This window comes from Triticum aestivum, chromosome 4A (genome assembly GCF_018294505.1).
Source record: "Triticum aestivum cultivar Chinese Spring chromosome 4A, IWGSC CS RefSeq v2.1, whole genome shotgun sequence".
Classification (NCBI taxonomy): Eukaryota; Viridiplantae; Streptophyta; class Magnoliopsida; order Poales; family Poaceae; genus Triticum; species Triticum aestivum.
Genome location: NC_057803.1, coordinates 449,486,862 through 449,507,270, shown reverse-complemented (window position 1 = coordinate 449,507,270; position 20,409 = coordinate 449,486,862). Strand labels below are relative to the sequence as shown.

General features: G+C 43.7%; 2 protein-coding genes across 3 annotated transcripts; both read right to left on the bottom strand.

The window, feature by feature from the left end:
• Positions 1-12,997: 12,997 nt before the first annotated feature.
• Positions 12,998-15,034, bottom strand: LOC123086293 (pentatricopeptide repeat-containing protein At3g06430, chloroplastic). Its single transcript, XM_044508041.1, has 2 exons — positions 14,305-15,034; positions 12,998-14,173 (listed from the first exon to the last, which is right to left on the bottom strand). Exons 1-2 carry the CDS (start codon positions 14,776-14,778, stop codon positions 13,064-13,066), a joined length of 1,584 nt encoding a protein of 527 aa, XP_044363976.1. The 5' UTR covers positions 14,779-15,034; the 3' UTR covers positions 12,998-13,063.
• A 472-nt stretch (positions 15,035-15,506) lies between these two features.
• Positions 15,507-19,963, bottom strand: LOC123086294 (probable receptor-like protein kinase At5g18500). Of its 2 annotated transcripts, none has more exons than XM_044508042.1 (8): positions 19,729-19,963; positions 18,078-18,754; positions 17,842-17,946; positions 17,585-17,707; positions 16,940-17,110; positions 16,670-16,799; positions 16,308-16,517; positions 15,507-16,017 (listed from the first exon to the last, which is right to left on the bottom strand). In XM_044508042.1, the coding sequence occupies exons 2-8, from the start codon at positions 18,734-18,736 to the stop codon at positions 15,874-15,876; spliced, it is 1,542 nt and encodes a 513-aa protein (XP_044363977.1). In that variant the 5' UTR covers positions 18,737-18,754; positions 19,729-19,963; the 3' UTR covers positions 15,507-15,873. The 2 variants fall into 2 exon arrangements, with proteins under 2 accessions (XP_044363977.1, XP_044363978.1); XM_044508043.1 differs by lacking the exon at positions 19,729-19,963 and adding an exon at positions 19,456-19,705.
• Between the last annotated feature and the right edge of the window lie 446 nt (positions 19,964-20,409).

The window sequence follows — 20,409 nt, the reverse complement described above, 5'->3', positions numbered from 1 at the left end:
ATATTCCCTCAAGTTCTATCGACCACCGATACAACTCTACGCACGCTTAACGTTCGCTTTACCTAGAACAAGTATGAAACTATAAGTACTTTGTAGGTGTTTTTGGATAGGTTTGCAAGAATATAAAGTGCACGTAAATAAAAAGTAGGGGATGTTTAGGTAAACAGGCAACAAAGTTAGTATAGCGAGTGTGGAAAAGTGGTAGTAGGAGTTGCGAAATTGTCCCTAAGCAATTGACTACTTTACTAGACCGATAGCAAGTTTTATGTGGGAGAGGCCACTGCTAGCATGTCATCCCTGACTTGGAATTCTATGCACTTATGATTGGAACTATTAGAAAGCATCCGCAACTACTAACGTTCATTAAGGTAAAACCCAACCATAGCATTAAGATATATTGGTCCCCCTTCAATCCCGTATGCATCAATTTCTATGCTAGGTTGAAGCTTCTGTCACTCTTGCCCTCCAATACATAGTCCTATCAACATACAACTAACCCTATGGTCTGATCCATGCACGCGCTCATATGATGGGCACCAAAGGACAGCAACATAACAACAAGCAAATTAAACCAATCATAGCAATTCACCAATTACCGATAGGACAACGAAAATCTACTTAGACATCATAGGATGGCAACACATCATTGGATAATAATATGAAGCATAAAGAACCATGTTCAAGTAGAGGGTAAATCGGGTTGCGGGAGAGTGGACCGTTGTAGATAGAGGGGGGAAGGTGATGGAGATGTTGGTGAATATGGCAGAGGTGTTGGTGTAGATTGCGGTGATGATGATGGCCCCGGCGGCGTTCCGGCGCCACCGGAAGCGAGGGGGAGAGAGCCCCCCTCCTTCTTCTTCTTCCTTGACCTTCTCCCTAGATGGGAGAAGGGTTTCCCCTCTGGTCCATGGTATCCATGGCGTGGGAGGGGCGAGAGCCCCTCCGAGATTGGATTTGTCTCTCTCTGTTTCTGCGCTCCCTGATTCTGCCCTTTCACCGTTTCTTAAATTTCCGGAGATCCGTAACTCCTATTGGGATGAAATTTTAACACGATTTGTATCCGGATATTGTCTTTCTTGCAGCGAAAGAAGGGCACCAACCACCTTACGGGGTGGCCACGAGGGCCAGGGCGCTCCTGACCCCCTGGGGCGCGCCCCCTGCCTCGTGGCCCCCTCGGGCATCGTCTCGCGTTGATTCTTCTTCCCAAAAATCACATATATTACAAAAAATCTCCATCAGTTTTTATCCCGTTTGGACTCCGTTTGATATGGGTTTTCTGCGAAACAAAAACATGCAACAAACAGGAACTGGCACTGTGCACTGGATCAATATGTTAGTCCCAAAAATAGTATAAAAAGTTGCCAAAAGTATATGAAAGTTGTAGAATATTGGCATGGAACAATCAAAAGTTATAGATACGACGGAGACGTATCAGACTTCATATCTCTCAATCTGGGAATTTGCTTGAAATATTAACTTCAACTCCTGGAACATCTCATATGCTCCATGACGTTCAAAACATCGTTAAAGTCCCGGTTCTAAGCCGTAAAGCATGGCACACTAAACTATCGAGTAGTCATCAGCTTTGCTCTGCCAGGTGTTCACAACATCTAGCGTTGCTCCTGCAGCGGGTTTGTCACCTAGCGGTGCTTCCAGGACGTAATTCTTCTGTGCGGCAATGAGGATAATCCTCAAGTTACGGACCCAGTCCGTGTAGTTTCTACCATCATCTTTCAACTTAGCTTTCTCTAGGAACGCATTAAAATTCAACGGAACAACAGCACGGGCCATCTATCTACAACAACATAGACATGCAAAATACTATGAGGTACTAAGTTCATGATAAATTAAAGTTCAATTAATCAAATTACTTAAGAACTCCCACTTAGATAGACATCTCTCTAATCATCTAAGTGATCACGTGATCCATATCAACTAAACCATGTCCGATCATCACGTGAGATGGAGTAGTTTTCAATGGTGAACATCACTATGTTGATCATATCTACTATATGATTCATGCTCGACCTTTCGGTCTCAGTGTTCCGAGGCTATATCTGCATAATCTAGGCTCGTCAAGTTTAACCCGAGTATTCTGCGTGTGCAAAACTGGCTTGGACCCGTTGTATGTGAACGTAGAGCTTATCACACCTGATCATCATGTGGTGTCTCGGCACGATGAACTGTAGCAACGGTGCATACTTAGGGAGAACACTTATACCTTGAAATTTAGGGAGAGATCATCTTATAATGCTACTGCCGAACTAAGCAAAATAAGATGCATAAAGGATAAACATCACATGCAATCAATATAAGTGATATGATATGGCCATCATCATCTTGTGCCTTTGATCTCCATCTCCAAAGCACCGTCATGATCACCATCGTCACCGGCTTGACACCTTGATCTCCATCAAAGCACCGTTGTCACCTCGCCAACTATTGCTTCTACGACTATCGCTACCACTTAGTGATAAAGTAAAGCAATTACATGGCAATTGCATTTCATACAATAAAGTGACAACCATATGGCTCCTGCCAGTTGCTGATAACTGTGTTACAAAACATGATCTTCTCATACAATAAAATTTAGCATCATGTCTTGAACATATCACATCACAACATGCCCTGCAAAAACAAGTTAGGCGTCCTCTACTTTGTTGTTGCAAGTTTTACATGGCTGCTACGGGCTGAGCAAGAACCGTTCTTACCTACGCATCAAAAACCACAACGCAGTATAGTGATTGCTTTTTTATCTTCAGAAAGAACCCTGTTCATTGAATCTGATTCAACTAAAGTTGGAGAAACTGACACCCATCAGCCACCTGCGTGCGAAGCACGTCGGTAGAACCAGTCTCGCGTAAGCATACGCGTAATGTCGGTCTGGGCCGCTTCATCCAACAATACCGCCGAATCAAGAATCAACTAGTGACGGCAAGCAATATGTATATACCCACGCCCACAACTTCTTTGTGTTCTACTCGTGCATATAACATCTACGCATAAACCTGGCTCGGATGCCACTGTTGGGGAACTCAGTAATTTCAAAAAAATTCCTACGCGCACGCAAGATCATGGTGATGCATAGCAACGAGAGGGGAGAGTGTTGTCTACGTACCCACGTAGACCATAAGCGGAAGCGTTATGACAACGCAGTTCACGTAGTCGTACGTCTTCATTATTGACCGATCCTAGTACCGAAAGTACGGCACCTCCGCGATCTGCACACATTCGGCTCGGTGACGTCCCACGAACTCACGATCCAGTAGAGTGTCGGGGGAGAGCTTCGTCAGCACGACGGCGTGATGACGGTGATGATGATGCTACCGGAATAGGGCTTCGCCTAAGCACTGCTATGATATGACCGAGGTGGATTATGGTTGAGGGGGGGCACCACACACGGCTGGAAACAATCAACTTGTGTGTCCTAGGATGCCCCCTGCCCCGGTATATAAAGGAGCAAGGGAGGAGGACGGCCGGCCCTAGTGGTGCGCCAAGGGAGGAGGAATCCTCCTCCTAGTTGGAGTAGGACACCTCCTTTCCTAGTCCTACTAGGAGGAGAAGGGGAAGGAAGGAAGGGAGAGGAAGAGGAGACGGAAAGGGGGGGGCGCCCCCCTCCCTAGTCCAATTCGGACTCCCTATAGGGAGGGGGCGCGGATGCCCCTTGTGGGCTACCTCCCCTCTTCCCTGTGGCCCATGAAGGCCCAACTCCCCCCCCCCCCCGAGGGGGGGGGGGTCCGGTAACCCTCCAGCACTCTGGTTTTCTCCGAAATCACCCGAAACACTTCCGGTGTCCGAATATAGCCGTCCAATATATCAATCTTTATGTCCCAACCATTTCAAGACTCCTCGTCATGTCCATTATCATATCCGGGACTCCGAACTACCTTCGGTACATCAAAACACATAAACTCATAATACCGATCGTCACCGAACATTAACCGTGCGGACCCTACGGGTTCAAGAACTATGTAGACATGACCGAGACACATCTCCGGTCAATAACCAATAGCGGAACCTGGATGTTCATATTGGCTCCCACATATTCTACGAAGATCTTTATCGGTCAAACTACATAACGATATACGGTGTTCCCTTTGTCATCGATATGTTACTTGCTCGAGATTCGATCGTCGGTATCTCAATACCTAGTTCAATCTCGTTACCGGCAAGTCTCTTTACTCGTTCTGTAATGCATCATCCCGCAACTAACTCATTAGTCACATTGCTTGCAAGGCTTATAGTGATGTGCATTACTGAGAGGGCCTAGAGATACCTCTCCGATACTCGGAGTGACAAATCCTAATCTCGATCTATGCCAACTCAACAAACACCATTGGAGACACCTGTAGAGCATCTTTATAGTCACCCAGTTACGTTGTGACATTTGATAGCACACTAAGTGTTCCTCCGGTATTCGGGAGTTGCATGATCTCATAGTCATAGGAACATGTATAAGTTATGGAGAAAGCAATAGCAACAAACTAAACGATCATCGTGTTAAGCTAACGGATGGGTCAATTCAATCAAATCATTCTCTAATGATGTGATCCTGTTAATCAAGTGACAACTCATGTCTATGGTTAGGAAACATAACCATCATTGATTCAACGAGCTAGTCAAGTAGAGGCAAACTAGTGACACTCTGTTTGTCTATGTATTCACACATGTACTAAGTTTCCGGTTAATACAATTCTAGCATGAATAATAAACATTTATCATGATATAAGGAAATATAAATAACAACTTTATTATTGCCTCTAGGGCATATTTCCTTCACACCAGGGGGCCCACACCCTGTCCACGAGGGTGGGGGCGCGCCCTCCTATCTCGTGGGCCCCCCTGAGGCTCCACCGAACTCAACTCCAACTCTATATATTCATGTTCGGGGAGAAAAAAATAAAGGAGAAGGATTCATCGCGTTTTACGATACGGAGCCGCTCTCAAGCCCTAATCTCTCTCGGGAGGGCTGATCTGAGTCTGTTTGGGGCTCCGGAGAGGGGAATCCGTCGCCATCGTGATCATCAACCTTCCTCCATCACTTTCATGATGCTCACCTCCGTGCTTGAGTAATTCCATCGTAGGCTTGCTGGACGGTGATGGGTTGGATGAGATTTATCATGTAATCGAGTTAGTTTTGTTAGGGTTTGATCCCTAGTATCCATTATGTTCCGAGATTGATGTTGCTATGACTTTTCTATGCTTAATGCTTGTCACTAGGGCCCGAGTGCCATGATTTCAGATCTGAACCTATTATGTTTTCATTAATATATGTGAGTTCTTGATCCTATTTTGCAAGTCAATAGTCACCTACTATGTGTTATGATTCGGTAACCCTGAAGTGACAATAATCGGGACCACTCCCGGTGATGACTATAGTTTGAGGAGTCCATGTATTCACTAAGTGTTAATGCTTTGTTCTGGTACTCTATTAAAAGTAGGCCTTAATATCCCTTAGTTTCCGATAGGACCCCGCTGCCACGGGAGGGTAGGACAAAAGATGTCATGCAAGTTCTTTTCCATAAGCACGTATGACTATATTCGAAATACATGCCTACATTACATTGATGAACTGGAGCTAGTTCTGTGTCACCCTATGTTATAACTGTTGCATGAGGAATCACATCTGACATAATTATCCATCACTGATCCATTGCCTACGAGCTTTTCACATATTGATCTTTGCTTAGTTACTTTTCCGTTGCCACTGTTATAATCACTACAAAAACTACTATTATTAGTTTTGCCACCGTTACCGTTACTTCCATATTACTTTGCTACTAAATACTTTGCTACAGATATTAAGTCTTTCAGGTGCGGTTGAATTGACAACTCAACTGTTAATGCTTGAGAATATTCTTTGGCTCCCCTTGTGTCGAATCAATAAATTTGGGTTGAATACTCTACCCTCGAAAACGGTTGCGATCCCCTATACTTGTGGGTTATCAGTGGCCAAAACGGAAGTGAAGGTAACAACCCACACAAGTGGCCCTTTGGGAAAGCAGGCCTGCATCCTAATGGCGCTGATGATCTAGATGTCACTTCATGGAGTCCTCTAAAGAATGCTTCATCTCAAGAGGGAGAGGATAAAGCCCAAAGCAGTAAAGCTAAGAAACTAGACTTTGGCACAGGGCCAGTGCATGCAATTGAGCAAGAAACTGAGGATCCATGGGACACCTGTGAGAACAATTTGCATGGAGATGCAACTGGCATGTTGGGTAGAACAAGAATGGGCTACCAGCTCCACCTCCTCCTCTTGAATATGTGAGACCACGGGGTAGAAAGAAACTTAAGAAGGGTACTTCACCCTATAAATCTAAGAATTTTGATGATAAATTGGTGGGCTCCGGGATCGAGCCAGCAGTAATGATTGTTCTTTGCTGGAATTCTCGTGGGATTGGCGGCGAGCGATGGTTCGAGAGCTTTGCACTTTAATGCAACAGTCCACCACTACTATCCTTTGTATATTGAAACTTAGTTAAGCAAAGTGAGAGTAGAAAGTATGGCTAGTTATTGGTTTTGATAGTAGTTATGCAGATGCAAGCTCCTAGAAGTGGTGGTATTGGTGTGTTCTGGAACAACGAAATAAAAATACTTCCTCCAAAGAAAGCTCTTCCTTGAATTTACTTTATTTTTATCCTTTTTCGAACTCCAACCAAAGTAGGATTCGAACCTACGACCAGTCAGTTAACAACCGACCGCTCTACCACTGAGCTACTGAGGAACAAGGGAGGATTCGACCTCCTAAGTTCAACTCCCGCTCTAAACCCATGAACAATATGAGTTTGAAGCTTCTTTCGTAACTCCCATAATTTATTCGTAGTGGCTCATCCATTAGTATTCCCATAAGAAATCCATTCTAGAAAAAATACAATTAGATCCATGTTAATTATCCTCAACTTTAATACAACTTTAGAAGAAAGTTGAACTAAAGTTACGACAATTAATATGGATCGGAGGGAGTAGAAATTTTGGGGTACTCATATTATCATGTTGATCTATCATTCACTGATTTAGGTACTTGATACTTCTCAAATGCATCTATAATTTTTTATTGTTTCATGCTATATTTATATCATTTTGGTGCAGTTCCGGCACCAATTTATACTTATTTTCTGGACTAACGTATTAATTCAGCGCCCAATGCCAGTTGTTTTCTACTTTTTTGAACTTTTCATGAAAAACAATATTATCGGCCTCAAACCAATCCAGTGAAAAATCAGCGATAATGTGAAGTCCATAAGCTTCCGAGGGAAACCGACATAGGCAAACTCCTTTTTTTACATCATTTCAACTTCAAACTTTTATATGTTTAATACACACCATTGGAAGTCCCATGCTCAAATTTGGCTGCTTTTTTATTTAGTATGTTATTTTTAAAGCATTAACTAGTTTTCCGGCCATTAAAAGGGGCAAAACACTCTTCGGTTTCAAATAATGTGCAAACGAGCTCGGAGATGGATTAAACTTGGCATGGTGTCTTCATAGGACCCATGTAGGGCGTGGTAAAAATTTCAGGGCGTTACATGGAAAACCAGAATCACTTTGTGAACAAACCGAACACTCTTCGGTGAGGTATGAGGGTTTAGAACGAATACCACCGCCTTCCACAGAAAACTTTTTTTACATCATTTCATCTTCAAACTTTTTCTATGTCTACTACACACCATTGGAAGTCTCGTTCTCAAAAGTGGACACTTTTGGGTTGGTATGCTGCTTTTAAAGCATTAACTGGTTTTCTAGCCATTAAAAGGGCAAAACGCTCTCTGATGTCAAATAACATGCAAATAAGCTCAGAAATGGATGAAACTTGACATGGTGTCTTCATAGGACACCTGTAGGGCGATAGAAATTTGAGGGCGTTACAGGGAAAATTGGATACAAATTGAACACTCTCTGGCAAAGTATCAGGTTTCGAACGAATACCACCAACTTCCACGAACAACTCTTTTTTTCATCATTTTAACTTCATTTTTTCTATGTTTAATACTCCCTCTTTCCCAAAATATAAGGTGTGATTGACTTTGCACGATATTTGACGCACGAGTTTTACCACTAATATATATTAAAATCCATGGATTGACATATATGAATGGCATTGTCGTATTTGACTTGCAAAATAATTTTATTTCATATGTATGTATACTAATTTTTTATCATATAATACATGAAAATTATAGTCAAAATTGTGCAATAAAGACCAAAAAAAATCAACTGACGCCTTATATTTTGGGAAGGAGGGAGTACACACCATTGGAAGTCCCATGCTCAAATTTAGATACTTTTTAGTTGGTTTGCTATTTTAAAAGCATTAACTGATTTTTCAGCCATTAAAAAGGGCAAAATGCTCTTCGGTTTCAAATAACGTGCAAAAGAGTTCGGAAATAGATGAAACTTGGCATGTTGTCTTCATAGGATCACTTTAGAGTTTGGTAAAAATTTGATAGCGTTAAGGTAAAATTTGATGCACTTCAAATACAAGCCGAACACTCTCCAGGGAAGTGTCAGGGTTTTGAAAGGAAAGTGCCGCCTACCACACGGAACTCTATTTTTTTACACATTTCAACTTAAAAAAAATTATATATTTAATACACACCACTAATTTTAGACTAATCTGATTTTAGTAAATATGACCTTTCAAGTATTTTCCTGACTTACTATATATGTGACGGACGCTTTAGTGTACCCATCACTGCTTACTTTCTAGAAATTTTGGGAGAAATTGACGCATGTCATCGAAATATTGATGTGGCAACAAATTTTTGGCTCGCCAGTGGTGCATGGCAAACTAGTGGCGGGCTTGAGTTTGTCACTCGCCACTGCTGGTTTTATGATCCCACAGGTAAATTTGTAAAAAATTACGAGTGGCGGGTGGTTATGTTTGCCCGCCACTGCTATCCACACAGGAGTGGCTGGCGACACTTTTTACCCCCATTGCTACTTGATGGATAGGGTTCCATCTTATCTGACCGGCTTGCCCAGTACTCGCAAGAAAGCGGTCCCAAGCTCACTTCTCAGAAATCCAGGTATTTACATCTGCAAAGGACCTGTTGCGCGCTGCTTGTGCTAAGTCACCCACTACATTCTCAATGGCAACTGCTCAGTGACAGGTACCTATCCTCCCCTGGCTCTAATTTGAGCCCACCTAAATATTTTTTCAGTAGTGGCTATTTGGTCAGCAAGGAGGAAGGCAATACATGAGGATGTATTGCAAAGCCCATGATCAACCCATTGTTCATCAATAACTATATTGAAGAAATTAAAGTTGCTAAGAAAATTCACAATCCCTTGAACGTTGTATGGACGACACCTACTTGGATGCTTCAGCCATGGTGTATAGAGGCACGTCTGACCCAACTCGGCTGAAGCAATTGCATGTCAAGAAGGCCTTTGCTTAGCAAAAGATTTCGCACAACAGAAGATTCACATTACCTCGGATTGCAAAGTTATAATTGACGATATCAAGAATGGGGGTATGTGATTTCATGCAGCCATCACGAAGGAGATCGGGCAGTGGTCTGATCCTTTTCAGAATGTCTTTTTAGCCATAAGCGGCGTAATAATAACTATGAAGCTCAATACATAGCTAGTTCACGAGTTCTTTGAGTTTGGGACGCCATGTGTGGATTGGAATTCGCTTCAACACCGTGTCTATTCCTGTAAACATTTCAGTCGATTAATAAAGCTTAGCGATGCCGCCTCAAAAAAAGTGTATGCATGCAGTGCGCCACCTTTTTCGTTGTCATTCCCCTCGAGTTAGGGTTTCTGTTCTTCATGGTACCGATTCCAGCCAACGTCGAGTTTCCTCCCAACCTTTCGCCATCTCCTGCAGGACTAGTTCAAACTGATTAAGGGACGACCTAGTGTCGTTTCCTGGTCTTGTCTAGCTTACTCGGGTTCCCCATGGCCCGGTAGATTGATCTTCGGGCTAGGATAACCAATGGAGAAGGAAGCGTTTGGATCGGGAGAAGTCTTGAGTGACGTCGAAGCAATGATGAAAGAACTCATTTGACGGAGGAGAATCAAGATGTTGTTGTAGAGCAGGAGGAAGCACTGCCGGTGGCTACAACATGTTGGATGGCCATCGTCGGGGTTTGTGATAGTCTGGCTTAATAGGGATGATAGACTACTCATATCAATAAGGAATTCCTTCTTTTTCGGAAGACCATTCGGACAGAACTCCAAAGTTAAGCGTGCTTAGCTTGAAGTAGTTTTAGGATGGGTAACCGACCGGAAAGTTGCTCCTGGGCGCGCACGAGTGAGGACAAAGTGTGCAGAAAAGACTAGTATTGATTTGTGAGGCCAGTCTAGATACCGCCAAGAGTAACAACCACCGATGGCTGTGTCCGGGGCGTTACAAGTTGGTATCAGAGCCGACCCTCACGGTTACACGGATGTTTGCGGATAGGTGTGCGGTCATGTTGTTCATGATGTTTGTGACCCGTTGAGTGGGGGTGTATGTGATAGTCTACCTTAATAGGGATGATAGACTACTCATATCAATAAGGAATTTCTTCTTTTCCGGAAACCCATTCGGACAGAACTTTAAAGTTAAGCGTTCTCAGCTTGGAGTAGTTTCAAGATAGGTGACCGACCGAAAAGTTGCTCCTGGGTGCGCACAAGTGAGCACAAAGTGTGCAGAAAGGACTAGTATTGATTTGTGGGGCCAGTCTAGATCCCGCCATGAATAACGACCACCGATGGGTGTGTCCGGGGCGTTACAGGGTTCCCACGGCTAAACCCTATAGCCAACCTTGGTCCTACAAGAACATGCGGGTAGCCTAGGATCTTGTGCAGGATGTGAAGCCTTGCCCGCTGTCTGATAATTTGTATACGACTCAGTTTTCGTGTCTGGGTGATTGGGAGAGTCATTGAAGAGGACCCCTGGACTTTTTGGGAAACACTGTTATTCTTGCACCTTATGATGGCTTCACCAAACCCTATTGGATGAAGTTAGATCTGTTGATATGGATTCAAATACATGATCTTCCACATGGGTACACACAAATTGCTGAAATCCTTTGTAGGGAAAGTGGGAGAATTTGTTTTTGCAGCGCTGTTTCCCAAGATTTTTTTTGGCGGGTGTGTTTCCCAAGATTTTGAGGGCAACTTCTTCAGGGTTAAGAGTCAAGATTGATGTCAAGAAACCTCTAAAGAAAGTTGCATCTCTTGTTCATAATCCAAGTGTACAAGGAGCATGGTGTTGGGCATATAATATAAGTTGATAATCCTTGTCTCTATGAGTTGATCATCGAGCTTGAGTGGTTATAGCGTGTAGCCTGTAGTAAGGAATGATGGTGATTTACACACATAGCACGTGAAATATCAGAGAAGATGCATAATTTTGAGAGTGCCGAGATAAATTTTGAGCGAAGGACCACCAATGGTGAAGCCCATTCCTTAGCTACCTGTATGAGACAGCTGGTCGGCTTCTTTGGATTAACCACCCACCTGAGACGTTCAAATTCCTGTAGCCATAAGAAACACTTAAATGCATGGAACAAGATGAGTTGTCAAAAAAAAAAAGAATACTGATAAGTATGATATGGTAACCCAAAGGCCGAATTCTTCCTGTAAGTTAGCTTCTGTTCTATTTACAGCTTTCCTACCATACTTGCAAACATTTACGGTGTGCTCTCAACATTTCGTTCTCCAAGCAAAGCTTCTGGGGGTGCCAAGAACTAGGGCCGACTACAATCTGGAAACATGTATTGACGCATGTTACCCACATCAGTTGAGAATGCAGCTAGAAATAGATTTTGCGCATACTGCTACAAACACCTGGATACTCAAAAGAATACTTTAGAAATTCTCAGACTGGTTAAGACAGAGTAGCATGCCCAGTTACCCACGTATGTATCATGTGGCTCCAAGCCAAAATTTACTGCCAACCATAACAATGGTGGCTTCTGTTCTCTCACTCTCCCCTTTTATCATTGGCTCTTTATTTGCTTATTCCAAAGTAGGTAAATGGACAAATATTTACTCATGCCAATTGATATTTGTAGCAGGCATCCTCGCACTATCTGGTTAATCGCATGTCTTCAGGCTTCATCCGGAGTATTTATCATTAGAGTGTCCCAGTTTATACCTAAAACTCTATAGCAAAAAAATATGCTGAGAAAATACAAAAGCATGTTACGGCAACCAAATGGAAATTTCAGAATTTATACCAGATTGTATGCTGAGTACTAGTTATTTAGTTCGCCAAATCTATACTTTTAGAAGAAAAGAAGGCATGTTATACTAAGGAATAATACGAACATAAGGTGCTTTTTAACCCCATATTCCAGTTCCAGATGGGCTTCGCTACAAGAATACAGGGTCATATTTTCCTAGTTCCTGAAACCATTCTATCATGAGATGGGGAAACAAGAACAAACAGAGTACTTCAGATGATTAAGGGCGGTAGAGAAGGGGTTTATCGTCAGTACCGTCTCAAAACCAGGAGTACAGAAATTATTCTGAACAGACTGCAGACCTACGAGATGAGTGCTGCCAACCTCTCCTGAGTCCTGACATGATAACATGCTATGATAGAAACCACGGGTTAGGTAAATCAAAAGCAACATAATCGTTCACCTGAGCATATAAAAGAGGTCAACTTGGGTGTGGCGCCAAAATAAAATGACCATTTGTTATGTTTAGCAGTTACTATTAACCATGAAAATGAGGCCTGATATAATCTCAACTTCACCTGACAAGCTAGAAGGCATATTCACTCCACACAAACTCTCTCTGAATCAGCTTACAGACACATCCCGAAACAGAAATTACTATGAACTGCTAGGTCAAAATGTATACAAAAATGTGAATATCACTTGAAGAGTTGATAATAAATGAAGCTTCTCCGTCTTACAGCAAATACATTATCAAGAGATATACTACCTCGCGTCCCAGCAATACAGTTATCATACATACTAATCTTGTAGGTCAACAGAAATAAAACAATTCTGGCAGTAGTTAATTTGCTAGGTTGCACTATTAATTCCAGACATGAAGAGGAACGGATTTTTCATTTCAGTCAGATGAACTCAACACCATAATCAATTTATGAGGTTAGTTACACCATGACAAGCTCAGTCGAAACCAAACTTGGGTTCTCCTGTTGCAGAGCATACATCTTGTCGGTCATTCCTTCCTTCCGATAAGCTTCCAACAAGATGGAGTATGTGATGGCATCTGCTTCACACTGCATATGCTTCATGTGCCTGAAGACCCTCTCCATTTCCATCAGATCCTCCGCTTTCGCACATGCCGCAAGAACAGAGTTGTGGAAAGACGTATTCGCCGGTACATCGAGCCTCTCAGCAAGCTTTACCATGCCTACCACCTTGTGGAAAAGGGCTGCATTGCTGAACCCGTTTATTAGACAACAGAAGGTCTTTGTATCTGGCTTCATCCCCTCTGAGCGCATCTGGTTAAATGTGTCCTCCATGTTTTTGGCATCACCTGCCACAGCAAATGCCTCGATCACATTGTTGTATGTAGCAGTCGTCCATGGAAATGCTAGCCTGCGCATGTATTCCATCACCGCAGACATCTTGTCATACATCCGCTTCTTCCCGTAAGCACCAATGAGAATGTTGAACGTCCGAGTCTCTGGCTCGATCCCATAGCCTCGGAATTTCTCGTACCACTTCTCCATCAGCTCAACCTGGCCACTGTTCCCAAACAGGCTTAGGATAATGTTCATGGTCCAGACATCCGGTTTACAATTTGCACTTTCGAGCATCGCAGAGAGTAGCTTCTCCATATCGTCCAGCCTTCCTGCTCTGCAGTAGCCACTGAGAACAATGTTCTGCGTGACCGTGTTGGGTGTCACGGAGCGCTCAGCCATCTCTTTGTACATAGCATCGACGAGGTCGAACCTTGAGGCGTCGACGAAGGCCTTGATGAGGATGCTATAAGTGTAGACATCAGGCTGGCACAGCGGGGCGGCCTTCATGTCTTCGAGAAGCTTGAGTGCCTCGTCTAGGAGGCCGTTCCGGCAGTAGGCCCCGATCAAGGCCGTGTAAAGCTCGGGAGTTGGCTGGCATCCTTGCTGCTGCATCTCGGTGAAAAGGTCTTGTGCTAGAGAAGGCTGGCCTGATCTCCCCAGCAACAGGAGGAGTTTCATGTAGGTGCCCTCTTTGGGATAGTAGAAAGTTTGCTCCTTGAGCATCTCGAAGACCTACACATATTTATTCATTTTTCGGAAATCAAATCAGTTGGTAATTCCTAAAATGGTGCGACGCAAAGTAAAAGGGAAATTACAAATTTATAAGGAAATTTTGATTGGTATAGCTGGTTGGTGACTGTTACCTGAAGCGCCTCCCGCCAGTTCTTGGCGGCGATGCGGTCGGCGAGGGCCTCGGTGACTGTGCAGGCCCAGGCCTTGGCATCGGCGCGCGCGTCGAGCCTCTTCTGGACGTTCTTGATAGGGGTGCGAGCGCGGCCCCTCCTCCCGGACTGGGATTGGGACTCGGCCGCCGCCGGGAACTCCCCCGCCCTCCAGTGCCTCTGGCGCCCTCCCCCCTCCGGGTCCTCCCCCGCCTTCCAGTGCCTCTGGCGCCCTCTCCCCTCCGGGTCTTCCCCCTTGGACGGTGGAGGTGGGGGCGGGCGCTCCGTGGTCCGGGGTCTCCGGCGCTGCTGCGTGCCGGAGGAGGGGGAGGTGGTGGGGAATGGGAACTCGCCGGCCTTCCAGTGTCGGCGGCGAGTATTAGTGTCGGAGGTGTCAGCGGCGGCGGTGACCAGGCGGGGCCGGAAGGTGGCGTTGGCGGCGCCGGCTAGCGCCATGGAGGTGGAGTTGGCAGGCAATGCGGAGGCGAACGCGCTGAGAAGAAGGTAAGATAGAGCTAGTGGAGATAATTCCAAAAGAGACTAGTGACAAAAAAATATCGAATTCCTCATTTATTCTGAATCCAAACAGTCTAGTGGAAAATGAATCCTATCTATTTTGTAGATAAAAAATCGTTTCTTTGAAAACAAACATTTTATTTCTGAATCCTGAAAGACTTGTGACAGATAAACACCTTTCTTTCAAGTACTACCTTCATCGATTCTAAAAAAAGTACTATCTTCATCCGGGTTTGTTAGTTCTCTCGCATTTTGGGTCAAATTTTAACATAGATTTAACTAGCACAATATGATTTATATGCAACAAAAATTATATCATTGTAAACTTCTTTCAAATAAGAATCTACCAATGTAATTTTGTAGCATATAACTTATATTTTGTTAATCAAATCTAAAGTCAAAGTTTAGCACAAAATACAAAAAGGACTAATAAACCAACTAAGGTCAAAGTTTAGCACAAAATACGAAAGTCACTAGTAACCCAGACGGAGGTAGTAATCATTTTATCTCTGAAACAATCACAGAATCATTTTAACACCAGAAGGATAGCTATCCTTATTGGTCACAAACAATGATCAAAGTCACACATGACAAGAATTCTTCCTTTACCTGATACATCACTCTATTCTAGGCTGAAAATTTCAGATTCAGACGCCAGAAACACACACTGACAGGTGACAACCACCCACGAAACATTTTTTTTTCTTTTTCTTTGATTTATACTCTTGGTGTGTACAATACGATAGTAGAGATAAGAGAAGTCTGTAGCTCATACCAGCAACCACACCAGCTGAGAGCCTTTCAGACCGTTTTACAAGCTAGTTCTGTACATCCTTGAGCCGTCATACACACCACTGTACATTCCATTCCATGTATCAACAAATGCAAAAATCCCCGCTCCGAGGGGTGAAAAATAAAAATCGATCAATCTGTTACGTATTCAGAAGAATTCTCCACCATGTTCTTCCGCGCGCTGGTATCTCTCTCTATCTTTATATCTCCAAAAGATGTTTAGGGTTTCCTTCTTTCTTTACCTCATTTGGACGAAAATGGACGACTCTTTGGCCGAGGGGGCCTCTCCTCATGCTCAGGGGCATCACTCTTCTCGATGCTGTTCTTGCCCCTCAATGGCACGGTTTCAGTATTCTCAGAGATCCGGTTCTGTCGTGGTCTTCGTTCCTGCAAATCCAGTCACTTGCATGTTCAACTTTTGTGATTGTGCATATGTAGGCAATAAGCATCAAATTCAAAACCAAGCTAAACAATCCTCTCTAAGCCAAATGGAGCCGGTAGAGCAAGCATATAGGATAACCAAATAAGATGGCATCAATGGCAGCACATCAGTCCAGCACAAGTATATACTGTGCAATGACCAATTGATCATACAATGAATGAAAATAGCAGGAAAATGCATGATTTCCAGGTAAACCAATAATCATATGTGAATGGTGTTCTTTTGTGAATCAAACCTCTTGAGGTATGGTTTCGCTAGAATCCAACATCCGGACGACCTGATCCATCCTTGGTCTCTTTTCAGCATTCAGATCGATACACCGCAGAGCTGTCAAAAGGGCACGTTTGAGTTCCTTTGTCGATGGTCTTCTCTCAAGGTGTGGATCCACCACTTCGTCAGACCGTCTGTTGGCGACCATCAATTTAAGCCAATCGACTAGGTTTACCTACAGGTAAATAGCAACAGCAGTGTGTTAGAAAGAGATGAAGGGCACTGAGTTGCCTGGTAACAGAAGAGATTGAAAAATGAGTAAAAAGAAGAGATGAAGACAACAATTAGGGATCTCAAACATAACAGAAGAGATTTTGCAAGTATTACCTCACTTGGGGGGCGATCATAGTCAATTGGATCTCTACCTGTAATAACTTCCAATAAAAGAACCCCAAAGCTGTAGACATCACTCTTCTCATTCAAAAGCCCACTGTTAGCATACTCAGGCGCAACATAGCTGCATAACAAGAATATAATAGTTATTGAGTGAAACTAATTGTTAGCATCCACAACTAATCTCTCGAATTATAATGGATAAATTTTGGAGGAAATGAAAACAGAAACTGACTCATATATACCATGGCATGAAAAACTTACCCAAAGGTACCCATAACTCGAGTAGCAATATGACTTTTACCAGCACCAAGCATCTTGGCCAAACCAAAGTCAGATATTTTGGCATTAAACTCATCGTCGATCAAGATATTGCTGGCCTTGATGTCACGATGCACAACCTTTGGTTCAAGTGCCTCATGTAAGTATGCAAGGCTGCAGGCAAATGTGGAGTCTGTATCAAATTGATGTTTCCAAGAGCCCCAAGGCTATAGGTAAAATTAAGAACAATATCGAATGACTGAACAGAACACCACCATGTTATTCAAAAAAAGAAGAGCACTAGTTACTTGCAACAACAAAAAGAAGCACTACTTAAAGCCATTGTGATACAGTACCGACAAGGACTGGCTAAAAATTTGTGTAGTCTCAACCTTCACTGTAATCATATTTCAGGGCTGATCCAAATCCAAACTTGTTTCTGTTCACAACAGTATATACTATAATTTCTAGCGGCTAATAACTTGGTACGATAGTTAAACCCAGATGCCATTATGCCTGAAACATGTGCCGATGTGCATCAATCAGAATGATCATTTGTTAGCTCTTGCACACTATCACGTGATGAACAGAATTTTGGAAGTACAGAGATCCTAAGAAAAGAATGAGTTTAGTGAAGGAGCTACTCGCGCCTTTGCAGTCCCCAGAAGAACTTTCATGCGAGCTAACCAAGTGAGAGAGCTGTACTGGGACAATTCTCCGTGGAGCCAACTTTCAAGATTCCCGTTGTTAACAAACTCGTATACAAGCATCCTGGTTATGCAAACACATCAAGCAATTCATGTTATGACTTTCTTGTTTATTTGATGCTAAAACAATAGAAACATAACAGGCTATGCTTTAGAGAAAAAATGGAAGAAGAAAAAAAAATGATGACATATTCTGACCTCTGGGTACCCTCAACACAATATCCCAAAAGCCGGACCAAATTCTTGTGGCGAACATTACCAATTGCCTCAACTTCCACTCTGAATTCCCGCTCGGCCTGCCCTCTGCACAAAGTCAAGCAATTCTTGTATAAGCAGAAAGGAGGTGACACAATAAACTTTCCAGCCAAAAAGTCAACACAATAAACCCATAGACATCCATTTCGTCACCGAAATATCGTTATAGGAAAACTCACAAATTGTTAAGGATTTTCTTGACAGCGACTGGGGTGCCATTTGATAATCTGCCACGGTACACAACACCATATCCACCCTCACCAATTACGTTGTCCTTTGCAAAATGGTCGGTTGCAACATCTAGATCTCTGAGAGTGAACCAATGGCCCCAACCAAGGTAAGAAAACTCAGGTAGGCCGTCCAATGGCGCAGAATCGGCAGTAGCATGTACGGAAGGCTGTTCACAGACAGAAACAGATTGAATTCCATCACAGCCATCAGTGTGAACTAAAGAACCTGAAAGATTGTTCTCTTCTCTATGCCTCGAATTGTCCTCCTGCACCAATTGAACTGCATCTTTATCCATTGATTCAACAGGCCCATTCTCAATGGCGAGTAGAAGCCCATCATGTACAACATAATCATTGGGTGAAAATTGGTCAGCCACCCTGACTTCTGTGATGTCCTTGAATGCAGAAGGTATCTGGGTCATGGGAAGCTCCTTGAATGCCTTTCGTGACCGTCTGATCCAGGTTTGGATGGTTAGGCATATCACAAGGATAAGAAGAATACCCAGGAGGGATGCTCCAACAGCGATCCCAATCACAACCCAAAGTTTAAGCCCAAAGACGATTGTTTTCTCATGAAGTGATTCTGTGAGCGTGGAATTTGATGACATCTTGTGATCATCAAGCACCTGCGTTCAAAGGATAAGAAGGTGTTAGTGACAGATGCAAAGAAACACTTGCCTATATTAACTTGATTGCTTGGTCTGTGGACACTTAATATCATCTGTCTCAAACTGTTTGCAGCGTTCCCACGGAGGTAATAAACCTACCCTAATACGTATAAAAGAAATGGTGGAACTGTTTGCTGATTTGGGAATTAATGAGAAAGCTACATTGCAACCACCAAGCTGAAGACCAGGCAAAGGTGGCGTGCTCCGCGTGCAATTAGAGGGTCGGCAAATGCAAATTAAGTTTGCACACGAATGTACTAGCTTCAAACCAGTATTACTTATGCAGAAAGAACAACAGAGTGACATGTGGCCAAGATCAAGTGAAGCGGACTGACGTGCCAACCACCATTCCCATACCTAGAGCTTACTTGCTGTTGAAAATTAAGTATGTCCAATCCAAGAGCTACAGGCTTAAACAAGTAAAGAGGTATGAAGACACGAGTTCTTGAGACATCCTGATGCGTTTCACACTAGAGCAGAGAAATAAGTAGAAATTGAACATCAGGCCTACCCGCCCTTTGATTATGGATGGATACCACATATAGATGTAGCATCTCTCCACAGAAACAGAAAATTGGGCACGGTTCAGGGAACCGACAAAGCAGCTAGCTGCACGCAAGCTAAGCAAAGCTACAACAGAAGGGGCGCAAGATTACTACCTTAAGCTAGCATCCTAAATGCCAAAGTTGATGAATCTTATAAATCTGAGGAGCAAGATGGAGAGAAGAATGAAATAAAAACTGTTTGTAGCCTGAAATCTGGACGGCGAAACCGAATCAGCGGGAGCATTGTGGGTAATGGCGGAGGGGGAGCGGGGAGGAGCAGGGAAAAGAGGAGCTCGGGGATGAGTGAGATCCAGTTATTAGCCGAGACGCTCGCATTCGCTCCGAGAAAGAGGGGATGAAGGGGGATTGGATGGATGGATAGGGTACCTGGGATCCAGCGCAGCAGCGGGAGGAGGAAGAGGACGAAGCAATTGCAGTGTGGGGAGGGAATGTATGGGGAAGGAAGGGAGGGGATTTGGAGATGGAATTGGAAGGTGGTGGCGGCAGGAGAAGGGGAGTTGTCAGCGTGGTTGGTAGTGGACTGGCGAGGCAAGGTGAGAGAGAGAGAGAGAGAGAGAGAGAGAGAGAGAGAGAGAGAGAGAGAGAGGAGCAGTCCGTCAGTCGGTCGGGGCGGACGGGAGTGACGCGGAAGAAAGCACCCCAGCCAAGCGAAGTCAGTGGTGAACGCAAAGTAAAGCACACGCAGACGCTCCGCCCTTCCTTCTTCACACCTCTCCCTCTAGTGCTCTCCAACCAATAAACTGGAATTAATAATTTGTTTCTTTTTGCGGGGGGATTAAATTAATAATTTGTTAGTAAGAGACTCGAGATGGTAAGCAGCGAAGTTGTAAAATATAATCTCTGTGACTAACCCGGTAACTTATGGGTGCATTTAAGGTTTATTTTATTCAAAAAGAAGACACGATGACCTAAGGCCAAGGTAATGTGCGGCAGCATGCGCTAGGTGGTGGCAGTGGTACCGGATGTGGGCCAGGGAGGGGTGGTGAGGGAGGTTGTGTAAGAGCATCTATAGCCGGACTTGACAAATCTGATCCCTCAAAGGTTCGT

Excerpts from the sequence above, each read along its gene's own strand:
- LOC123086293 (XM_044508041.1), bottom strand. The coding sequence starts at position 14,778 with ATGGCGCTAGCCGGCGCCGCCAACGCCACCTTCCGGCCCCGCCTGGTC. Across the intron at positions 14,174-14,304 it reads ACTGGCGGGAGGCGCTTCAG|GTCTTCGAGATGCTCAAGGA; the intron begins GTAACAGTCACC and ends AAATATGTGTAG.
- LOC123086294 (XM_044508042.1), bottom strand. The coding sequence starts at position 18,736 with ATGTCATCAAATTCCACGCTCACAGAATCACTTCATGAGAAAACAATC. Across the intron at positions 17,708-17,841 it reads TGTGTTGAGGGTACCCAGAG|GATGCTTGTATACGAGTTTG; the intron begins GTCAGAATATGT and ends TTGCATAACCAG. Across the intron at positions 16,018-16,307 it reads GCGAAACCATACCTCAAGAG|GAACGAAGACCACGACAGAA; the intron begins GTTTGATTCACA and ends CTGGATTTGCAG.